Here is a 12063-nt window from a genome sequence, read left to right on the forward strand (position 1 = left end):
TACTAAGCGCTTGCTTAGGGCCCCGCGGCCACCAGGGGGCCCCCAAAAGCAATTAACACAAAAATATTTTTTTATTTTTTGCATGTACGAGTCTGACTGATGATTTCTAAATGATCAAAGATATATTATTGTACAAAAACACAATTTTAGGTCAACATTTTTGCACATTGCTGTTTCAGGTTTTTGTTACCAAAAATAATAAAGTGAATCAGAATCAGCTTTATTGTCCAGTTATGTTTAACACACATGGAATTTAACTTCAGTAGACTGCGCTCTCTTTGTACAAAGTAAACATTAAATATGAACAATTAACTAAAAATATAAACTAGTAATTAAAGACTAATATGTACAAGACTGATGAGACAAGATGACACTTTTACTGTAAATACAAAGCTTTATCACTTGGACTGTTCAACCCCAGGCCACTCTTGTAGCTGAATGTTTTCTACATTTTAAGATTAGGAACCATATGTGGCACTCTGGACATCATTCGTTCATTCATTGGTATTATTTATGTTCTTAACTGGGCCACCCCCATATCTTTATAAATGACATGTCATTTGTAAAGACATGCCAGGCTGACAATAGGATAATGTAAACAACACTGCCAGAGCCGCAATGAGTTTATATATTATTTATATATTATTGGCAGAAATAGAGGGCCCCAAAATCAAATTTTGCTTAGGGCCCCATGGAGGCTTGGGCCGGCACTGTGTAAGACAATTATGTATTTTGACTATTAAAGTGACACACTGATAAAGACACCCTCCAAGTATGATGACCTTGACCTTGAGACCTCCGATTTTGGGAGGTGGGGGGTGGGGGGTGGGGGACGTGGTCAGGGGTGGGGAGGGGCGTGGTTGGGTGCGTGGTTAAGAGGGGAGGAGTATATTGACAGCTAGAATTCACCAAGTCAAGTATTTCATACATATATATATATATATATATATATATATATATATATATATATATATATATATATATATATATATATATATATATATATATATATACATATATATATACATCCTGAAAATATGCAAAAAAAACTGTTTAGATAGATACTTCAAACTTGCATAAATAAATATTAAGGAATATAACATAACTTGGCTTCTGAGAGCTTCAAAATGTAATGAATAAAATGCTAAAGTTGTTGATAAACAAGCAATTATTTTAATAATTAAATATGGTCATTTTAAATGAATTATTATGATAATTTAAAATTAATTATTTCAAATATGTTTATTTTAATGTATAATTCTATGGCTGCCCCGCCTTCCGCCTGAATGTAGCTGAGATAGGCTCCAGCGCCCCCCGCGACCCCGAAGGGAATAAGCGGTAGGAAATGGATGGATGGATGGATGGATGTAATAAGGAGTCATAAAAAACAAAAACAAAAAATACAATTAATTTTGATGTTTTTAGCAAAATATAGTAAAAATGTATTTCGTTTTTTTTTTTTTATTAATAAATATATTTATTTTTAGGTAAGATAAATAATAATACAATGTATCTCTAGTCTGGATGATTTAGTTCTTGTCATCCTGTTGTCCTCCCGTCTTGAAAAAAGGCTGTCCTCACTCATGTCCGCATGGAGCTGGAGGGGGCGTGGCCTCCAGCTCCGGCTGAAAATCGGGAGATCTTCGGGAGAATATTTGTCCCGGGAGGTTTTCGGGAGAGGCGCTGAATTTCGGGAGTCTCCCGGAAAATTCGGGAGGGTTGGCAAGTATGATGATGAGTAAACTTACATTTCTAATAGATTTGTGTGACCTTATTTCACGGACTCTCGCAGTGTTGTAATATGACATCTGCTCAAAGAATACAGACACAACCCAAGAAAAGACTCCATTAAGTTGGAATGTGCGTGCTTATCTGTACAGTACACGCGAAGGTGCGTGGAATAAATGGCGGTGGGAAGAGAGCTAAGTCGCCCGTGGGGAGTCATCTGAGATCAATTTTCTGCTGACACATTCATGGGAAAGCCGAGGCTGTAACAGGGGTCACCGATACACTGTGGAACTAGAAGAGGAGAGAAGAAAACCTTTGTGAGTCTCACCAGGTAATGGGCTGCCTGTGGCCTTGCACTCAAGCTGAGTAGAGAAGCCCGACAGGATGGTCTGGTTGATGCTTTCTCCAGAGGGGGCAATTGTTGGGGGCACTGTGGCGCACACATATTAACAAACATACGTACATAAGAACAATGTAATGGATGCCTGATGAGAAATGCATGAGAATAAACAGAAAGAAGTAGACATTTGGGATAGACAGATATTGTGTTTAGTTTCGTTACCATGGACACTGAGTCTTATGTTCTTTTGAGCTTCACCAGCAGCATTTGTGGCCAGACAGGTGTATTTCCCAGAATCCTCTTGTCTTGCCCCCGTGACCTTTAGCACCCTGTCTGCTGACACCAGCTGGCGTGCAAAGACACATGCACACAGAAATGCGCATGAACACACACGGCTAATGAGAGACAAAGTCGGTTTTCATTAGTAATCTGTTCATTCATTTATATATAGTTATATCGTCTACATTGCACAACCCTATTATTAATATTAGCATTTAAGTCCCATCTTAAAACTCATTTGTATACTCTAGCCTTTAAATAGACCCCCCTTTTAGACCAGTTGATCTGCAGTTTCTTTTCTTTTCTGCTCTGCCCCCCTCTCCCTTGTGGAGGGGGGGAGGGCACAGGTCCGGTGGCCATGGATGAAGTGCTGGCTGTCCAGAGTCGGGACCCGGGGTGGACCGCTCGCCTGTGCATCGGTTGGGGACATCTCTGCGCTGCTGACCTGTCTCCGCTTGGGATGGTGTCCTGCTGGCCCCACTATGGACTGGACTCTCACTATTATTTTAGATCCACTATGGACTGGACTTTCACAATATTATGCTAGACCCACTCGACGTCCATTGCACCGGTCTCCCCTAGAGGGGGGGGGGGGGGGGGGGGTGGTCTCCCACATCTGTGGTCCTCTCCAAGGTTTCTCATTGTCATCCCACTGGGTTGAGTTTTTCCTTGCCCGATGTCATTGTGCCTTGTGCAGCCCTTTGAGACACTTGTGATTTAGGGCTGTATAAATAAACATTGATTGATTGATGATAATTGTTATAATTACAGTGTAATAATGACTGATTGTCAATATTTTTAATATTTACTTGAGTAATATTTTTTTGTGAATACCGTTATGATATGTGTATGTAGTGTATCTGCAGATGTAGCTCTAATGTGGTCCGTGTTTTTGTTGTTGTCTCCCTCTGTCTTGTCCCCGCTATTCCCCACCTCTGTCTTCTTTCTATCCCCTCCTGATCTGGTCCGCGTTACGCCAAACATTTAATAAAGTTAAACACAAATAATGCAACAAGAGAAGTATACAGCGAATACGGGCATCGAGATCAACAATATTATTTGCCCATGGGGCTGGAGAGTACAGGTTAAAAAAAAAGGGCTGACACTCACAACCTTCTTTGGCCCATTGTGGGTTATTTTGTAGTCATTTTATTGTGGTCTACATAACATGTAATGGGAGTGCTTTGGTCATAAAAGCCCCCTTGGACTTCGTCTGCACTCCACCAGCCATGTTGTAGTTTTTAGCGCTTATATATCGACTCTATTGACAGATATAAGTTAGAACTTTACACTTATTTTTTAATTAGAAATGACAACAGTGGAGGATTTTAGCATGCATGTGCATGTATGAGTCAGTCTGTCCCACAACAAGAGGATAGAGAAAAAGAAAGAACTTAGTGACTACAACTAAATCAAAAAGGCGAACTCACACAAAGCTCTTTGGGTAAACCTCTACCATTTATGGAGATATCCGCTGATGTAACTAAGACAAAATATGTCAATCAAGTCTCAAATCGGCTCTCTTGAAGCAGGTTGGAAGAATGGAAGATAGTTTTATCAATTTCCCCGCCATGCCTCAATGGTTTGATTTTACATTTTCGTTACTTACGGCGATCACAAATACACAAAACAGGTACCATGAGGTAAGAAATGTTGTTTTGCATATTACGACCCCTTTAATAACTGGACAAGACAAAGTTACCCAACGGTGGGTTTCTTTGGTTGGGCACTTGATTCCGTGGAATGATAAACAGACTGTGGGTCTGTTTATTATTGTATTGTTTGGCCGTACGATAACCCAGATGGTATACAAAAGGGGAACATTTTTCGCCAAATGGAGCCATGCGAAAAGTGAGGGTCAGAAAAACCGAGGTATGTTTATAGTGGGCACAAAAACCGAGGTATGTTATCTTTGCATCTCATTCCTGTTTCTCTGCTCTGTACATCAAGTACTGTAAGTTAAATGAAGCAATTTTTTTTTCTTCCGTCCTGTCCAGCTACTCAGGCAAATCATATTGTTGATGTAGATTCCCATATCGGCTGTACAGATTTACTTTACAAAAGAGAAGTGTGGGATAAGTCTCTTGTTGCCTTATTTGTATTTGACTTTATTAAATGGATTTATATTATTATTTGGTGCAGCCAGGCCAGAGCAGGAGGGGATGGAAAGAGAAATTTAGGATGACAGAGGGGGAAATTGTGGGGACAAGATAAGATAAGGCAGAGAGACAACAACAACAGCAAACACAACAATAACAATAACAACAACAACAACAGAACAACATCAGCAAATACGATATGTACAAATATGATGGTAAAAGTGATAGCAAAGAAGCAGTTAGTGAAATAATAATACAGAAATGACAATGAGCATTATTACACTACAAATGGAGTAATACAAATACCAATAGAAATAGCACTAATGATAATAGATAATACCAATAATTACCTCTCTTATCTACAATACAATTGTTTCAAATACAATATAATATAATAATATAATATCCATTCATATGCATATATATACATATACAAATATAACATTATAATGTGCAATAATGTTATATGTGTATATGTATATATATATATGCATATGTATGGATATGTGCATGTATGCGGATATATACATATATATATATATATATATATATATATATATATATATATATATATATATATATATATGTATATATATATAACAGCGCCCCCCGCAACCCCAAAGGGAATAAGCGGTAGAAAATGGATGGATGGATATATATATATATATATATATATATATATATATATATATATATATATATATATATATATATATATATATATATATATATATATATATATATATATATATATGTATAGATAGATACATATCTTCTTTTCTTTTAATCTTTTTTTTGCTATTTACAAACCCTGTTTCCATATGAGTTGGGGAATTGTGTTAGATGTAAATATAAACGGAATACAATGATTTGCAAATCCTTTTCAACCCATATTCAATTGAATATGCTACAAAGACAACATATTTGATGTTCAAACCAATAAACTTTTTTTTTGTTGTTGCAAATAATCATTAACTTTAAAATTTGATGCCAGCAACACGTGACAAAGAAGTTGGGAAAGGTGGCAATAAATACTGATAAAGTTGAGGAATGCTCATCAAACACTTATTTGGAACATCCCACAGGTGAACAAGCAAATTGGGAACAGGTGGGTGCCATGATTGGGTATAAAAGTAGATTCCATGAAATGCTCAGTCATTCACAAACAAGGATGGGGCGAGGGTCAACACTTTGTCAACAAATGCGTGAGCAAATTGTTGAACAGTTTAAGAAAAACCTTTCTCAACCAGCTATTGAAAGCAATTTAGGGATTTCACCATCTACGGTCCGTAATATCATCAAAGGGTTCAGAGAATCTGGAGAAATCACTGCATGTAAGCAGCTAAGCCTGTGACCTTCGATCCCTCAGGCTGTACTGCATCAACAAGCGACATCAGTGTGTAAAGGATATCACCACATGGGCTCAGGAACACTTCAGAAACCCACTGTCAGTAGCTACAGTTGGTCGCTACATCTGTAAGTGCAAGTTAAAACTCTCCTATGCAAAGCGAAAACCGTTTATCAACAACACCCAGAAACGCCGTCTGCTTCGCTGGGCCTGAGCTCATCTAAGATGGACTGATACAAAGTGGAAAAGTGTGGAAAAGAATTCCACCTGAGAAGCTTAAAAAATGTGTCTCCTCAGTTCCCAAATGTTTACTGAGTGTTGTTAAAAGGAAAGGCCATGTAACACAGTGGTGAACATGCCCTTTACCAACTACTTTGGCACGTGTTGCAGCCATGAAATTCTAAGTTAATTATTATTTGCAAAAAAAAAAAAAAATGTTATGAGTTTGAACATCAAATATCTTGTCTTTGTAGTGCATTCAATTGAATATGGGTTGAAAAGAATTTGCAAATCATTGTATTCCGTTTATATTTACATCTAACACAATTTCCCAACTCATATGGAAACGGGGTTTGTATATTACCAAATGATTGTGTATGCACCTTAGGGGATCTGCTCCAATTTTGTTGTTCTTTGAACCTGTTCACTGTAATAATGACAATAAAACTCTATTCTATTCTAATACATATATGTAATGATAACTTGAAATACAAAAGAAAGCAGATAAATGGAGGGGAAGAAAGAGCAACTATTTTCATGACACAATGAATGTCATATTAAGATAATCAACAAACTAACCTTAAAGTGCTCCTGTGACGTATCAACGGGTCGACCATCTTTCAGCCAGGTAATGGTGGGGGGAGGGACGCCACTGGAGATACACTCCAGACTGATAGGTTTATGTAGAACCACTGCACGGTCAGCGGTCCCAGTGGTGCGAATGGATGGAGGTACTGCAAAGTTTCAGAAAGAAAACTTATTTTTTTGAGCAGGAAATAAAAAAAAATCACCTTTAGATCAAGCAAGAAAGAGAGAATACCTTCACCTAAAGTTTTCCTGCAGCTTGCATTACAATATACAGTATTAGCAAAATATTATTTTCAATACTGTCAGGATTCTTCCACATTTGAAGACAGCATTACCATGTATAATCACATTGAAGTCCTTCTCGTGCTCTCCTGCTTCATTGGTTGCCACACACTGAAAGCGACCTGTGTCAGAGACCTGAGTGCGAGGAATAACCAGTCGCCACCCGTTGGTTGCGAGCCGCAAGCCCTCGTCCTGACTGATTCGTTGTCCATCTTTATACCACCTGCAAAAGACATGTTTACAAGGACTATGATTGCATGTGATTCAGTGGGAACAAAAATGCCAGCGGTCTTACGTGATGACAGGTGCAGGTGTCCCAGTGGCGTGACAGTCCAGTTCCAGAGGACTGTTGATTATCACTGTGCTGTCAGTCCCTTCATCTGCTCCATCAATAAAAGGTGGCACTACGGAAAACATGTGCTTTTTAAAAAAAATACATTCTGTGAGTGGGGACGCTTGGATGTATAAATCAGTCCCTCTAGGCTGTTTGTGATCGTCTCTGCTTAAAATGCCTGATTTCTAGGCAGCAAGTTTCTTCACAAGTTACAATATTTTAAGACTTGTATTGTCATGATTTCAGTTATTATTATTTTTTTGTATTTTGTATTATTTTGGTTCCACTCCAATGCACTGGTCTGAGCGCTGGCTCCCTTACTTGTCCCTGATTGAGAATCAGGCCACACTTGTCCTTGGTTGCCAATCAGGATGCTTCCAGAAGACAGGGCTGGATCATTTTGCTTTGTGCGCATTGCCCTTTACTCATGTTTAGTCTGTTTTTTTGTATTACCTGTCTTTTCCCTAACAAAAAAGGACTTATTTTCTGCACGTGCCTGACATCTCTGCATCTTGGGGTCCAGACAAACACCAAAACATTACACATATTATTCATTAACGTTACATCCTAGTTTGATTTTATACATTTCTAATAAATATTTTAAGTGATTTTTTGTAACCCTAACCCCAAAAAGTACCGGCTTTTAACAAATCTAACAAAATGTGCTTTATTTGCATCTTAAACAAAACGTTTTTAAAGCAAATTCAACCAACAGTGTGCACCATTTGCTGGCATGTTAACACATTTGACCAATTTACACACTTGCGTGTACAGTTTGTAAAATAAATCCCACTTATTGTCTGCTGTCTGCTCTGTCGTTGACAAGTTCCAGACATTTTTGTGCACATTTGTAATTTTTATGTTTATGTTCCAACACATTGCACGTAAAACATAGGGTAACTGTTAAGAGCGATGATTTGTGTTGTTAAGTGAATGATGAGTAATAAAGGAGTGAACGGATGATTCTCTTTCAATGTAAACAAGGAAGTGAAGATGTGGGATTGGTTCTTTACATGTTGGGAAAATGATTACAGAGTGAAAAGTTGTTTACTGGTGCATATTTGATTATCGTACATAAACATAAATAAAAGTAAAATAGTTGTTTATGGACAATATATGTATAGTACAGTACAAGCCCATGCAGGAATGTGCACATACCCAAAACTCTGACATCGTACTTGACCTCCGTCTCTCCGGCGATGCTGGTTGCTACACAAACGTAACGACCAGAGTCTGACACCATGGCTGACAGGATTTCTATTTTCCTTCCTTGATCAAGCACACGGACACTCTCTCCATCGCGGACAGGAACTCCATCCTTCAACCAGGTAAGGGAAGGCGGAGGGTAACCACCTGCCTCACACTCCAGGAGGAGAGGCTTACTGAGGACCACCTTTTTTTCAGTGGGCCCACTCTCCAACCCTGCTATTGAAGGAGGCACTTAGGAGATATAAACAGAACAGAACAGGAGAATGAGACTCTGCAGTGTTCAGTTTTATTAAACCAAAAAACTAGATGACTATAAATGATATCAGACTCTTACGGTAGACATCAAGCTCAAAGTTCTTCTCAGCAAAACCAGCCACACTGGTCACCTTGCAGGTGTACTGGCCTGCGTCAGGCGCCTGCACCCGAGGAATTTTTAGGTAACGGCCTTGCTCTACATACTGAGACTGGCGGCTAGACAGGATGGCCTCTCCTTTTCGGAACCAGGTGATGGTAGGAAGTGGTACCCCCCGTGCCTCACACTCTAGTGTTACCACCGTGTCCAGCAAGTTGGTAACTTCTGTTGTTTGGTTACCACCTTTGATGGTTGGGGGAACTTGAACACAAGTACAAAAACAATAACAATCCAGAACTTGTGGTGTTGAATTTGTTGTTTTGTGGACCCTTTCATGACATTATTTGGTTAGTTAAAGCCTATGAATTTCTCTTAAAAAACCCTGAAATAAAACCCAAAAGAGTTGAAAAAACCTGAGGCACTTGATATATCTCCACTCACCATACACGCTGAGATTGAAATCCTTGGACTGTTTGCCAGCTGTATTCATGACACTACATTGGTACCTGGCCTGGTCACCTAGACGGGCACTCTTTATTCTTAAAATTTGGCCTTTGTTGGTGACTTCCAGATTAGGATCCCCAAGAAATATCAGTCTAAAAATTAAACAGGAGAAAATAAGTGAACATTAAAAAAGACATATAGTAAGGGCTTCTGAACCAAGATCATCCTCTTCAGACGGCACTGACTTTCTGTCCTTGTACCACTGGATTGTCGGGAATGGTACTCCTTGCACTTTGCACTCCAACATGATCTCCTGTTTGAGGATTCCTGACATATCTTGTGGAGAATCTGACTCTGCAATGGTCGGTGGGACTGTGGCACAGAGAAAGTGTTTTTATTAAATTAAACGATCCATTCCTTTTTCTCTACTGAGCGCTCTGCTGTTTTTAAGGACCTTCTGCAAAAAAGCTAGTTAAAGATCATCTCTATGACAGCACTTGAATGTTTTCAATGTGAGTCTCACAAGTTTTTTAACTGAACTTCTGGACCACCAGTTGAATAGCCCAAATGATGAAAAATAGAGGACCTAAATTGGAACCTTGAAGAACACTACTAGTATAACTAAAGAAGTTAAACAGATGACTACTGACAGCATCTGATGTAAACAAGCTTCAGAAACACCATTGTTACATAAATCACATTGGGAAAAAAAAAGTTAACTGCCAAAAAGGAGAGGACTTAAAGGGGTGCCTTGAGGAACGCCTCAGTTACGTAAATCCTAAGTTTGGACCCCAGCGTTCTACGCTTGCTGGTAAAGTTAAAATGTCAATGCAAGAATCTGCCAATGTGTTTACAGTGGTCCAAGTTCGTCTATACAACGGGAGCACACTAGTGTTTGTTAGAATTTGTTGCAAAAATATTTGTCTCCCAAGTTTTCAACTGAACCCGTGGGCTGGAATGGTGTCATTCCCCTGCCGGACGTGGCTTCTATGCGCCAGTTGAATAGCCCTGGTGTACACACGTTGAAGAAATGATGGTTGGTGAGCAAACAGCACATTTTGTAGGTAGTAGCATGGCTTCACACCTAGCTCAAGTAACAATAGCACGATGTAACGCTAACGTTGGAGCATGTATTTTATGATCCCTCATGGCAGTTTGGACTATGCTCGTTATTTTTCTGTGTTTAGAATCACTTCCTGTCCTGGTGCTCTTGTTTTGTCAGTATTTTCTGTTTGATCTCTGTTTGAACGCACCTTTATTTTCTGTTCCTTGTTGTGCCTGCACACCTGTTCCACATTGTTAATTAGTTAAATTTAATGCCACCTTGTTCCCTCTTCAGGGCTGGTTAGAAGTCTTAGATGTTTGGCCTCTCATTCGAGCAGGCTTCATTAGTTAGATTGGTCAGATTTTGTCTCTGACCAGACAAGATCGACCAATCTAGGTCTAACAACCTTGAACTACTGTAGGAGTTCAACTTGAAATCTAGATGTGACCAATCTAATGAGAGAAATGTATTCTAAGACAAACCTAAACAGTCCAGTTGTGATCGATTGAATGCCCTGAGTAAACATTTAATACTACCGAGAAGGTAAGCTTTTTTTGTGGAGTTAATTTAACAGCACAATGTAAATTTTTCCATCCAATCAGATTAGTTTAGCACTGTAAACCATCCCTAAAAGTGCAGAGAACTATCCTCCCGAAAGGGACTCTAAAATGGCCTGGAACTTAATTTTGGCCCAAGATCCCACGGTTCAAAGGCGCACAAAAAAATCCTAGTACCGTATTTTCCGCACTATAAGGCGCACCTTCAATGAATGGCCTATTTTAAAACTTTGTTCATATATAAGTTACACCGCATTATAAGGCGCATAGAATAGACGCTACAGTAGAGGCTGGGGTTACGTTATGCATCCATTAGATGGAGCTGCGCTAAAGGGAATGTCAACAAAACAAATAGTGATTGTACTGACACTTCCACTTACTGCTCTCTGTTCAACAACCCACTGTTCGAGTTTGTCCTCCAACTGTAGCCATCTCGCTTTGTTCCTTTGGAAACTCTGTTTAGTCTTCTTTACTTGGCGCAGGTCATCATGTTGCTTCCTCCACTTCTGCACCATTGATTCGTTAATGTTAAATTCTCTCGCTGCTGCTCTATTCCCGTGTTCTACTGCGTGACTGATCGCCTTGAGTTTAAACTCTGCGTCGTAACTGTGTCTCTTAATAGGAGCCATTTTTGGGTCTTAACATAAAGTTTAGGTCTCGCAACTACGGGACTTCATGTTTTCCCCCGTAGAAGAAGAAGTTCTTCTTCTATGGCAGTGGTTCTTAACCTGTGTTCGATCGAACCTTAGGGGTTCGGTGAGTCCGGCTCAGGGGTTCGGCGGAGGTCAAGACACTCATCGTGTATATAAAAACTTCTCCCTATCGGCGTATTACGAATACGGCAACAGCAGAAGTCAGACTGATTTGCAGGTGTGCAATTTGTTGTCAGTTTATGCACTGTGTTGGTTTTGTTGTTTGAACAAGGTGATGTTCATGTACGGTTCATTTTGTGCACCAGTAAAAAAACATGGTAACACTTTAGTATGGGGAACATATTCACCATTAATTAGTTGCTTATTAACATGCAAATTAGTAACATATTGGCTCTTAACTAGTCATTATTAAGTACTTATTAGTGCCTTATTCGGCATGGCCTTATTAACACCCTAACCCTCTAACCCTGGCCCTAACCCTCTAACCCTAACCAAATAACTCTAAATTAAGTCTTTGTTACTTAGAATATGTTCCCCATACTAAAGTGTTACCAAAAACATACAACTTTGTCTTGAATTTGAAAAA

General features: G+C 39.2%; 1 protein-coding gene across 2 annotated transcripts in view; it reads right to left on the minus strand.

Annotated features, from left to right (window-relative positions):
• Positions 1-12063, minus strand: part of hmcn1 (hemicentin 1) — a 282829-nt gene that overhangs the window by 132122 nt on the left and 138644 nt on the right. For both annotated transcript variants that reach the window (XM_061975788.2, XM_061975787.2), the window contains exons 29-37: positions 9468-9594; positions 9220-9374; positions 8761-9039; positions 8376-8657; positions 7179-7287; positions 6937-7106; positions 6593-6747; positions 2291-2414; positions 2057-2158 (exon numbers count right to left, since the gene is read on the minus strand). In XM_061975788.2, coding sequence (XP_061831772.2) covers positions 2057-2158; positions 2291-2414; positions 6593-6747; positions 6937-7106; positions 7179-7287; positions 8376-8657; positions 8761-9039; positions 9220-9374; positions 9468-9594 — 1503 coding nt within the window. The remainder of the gene's footprint in view (positions 1-2056; positions 2159-2290; positions 2415-6592; positions 6748-6936; positions 7107-7178; positions 7288-8375; positions 8658-8760; positions 9040-9219; positions 9375-9467; positions 9595-12063) is intronic.

The sequence above is a fragment of the Nerophis lumbriciformis genome, linkage group LG14, assembly GCF_033978685.3.
Source record: "Nerophis lumbriciformis linkage group LG14, RoL_Nlum_v2.1, whole genome shotgun sequence".
In the NCBI taxonomy this organism is placed as follows: domain Eukaryota; kingdom Metazoa; phylum Chordata; class Actinopteri; order Syngnathiformes; family Syngnathidae; genus Nerophis; species Nerophis lumbriciformis.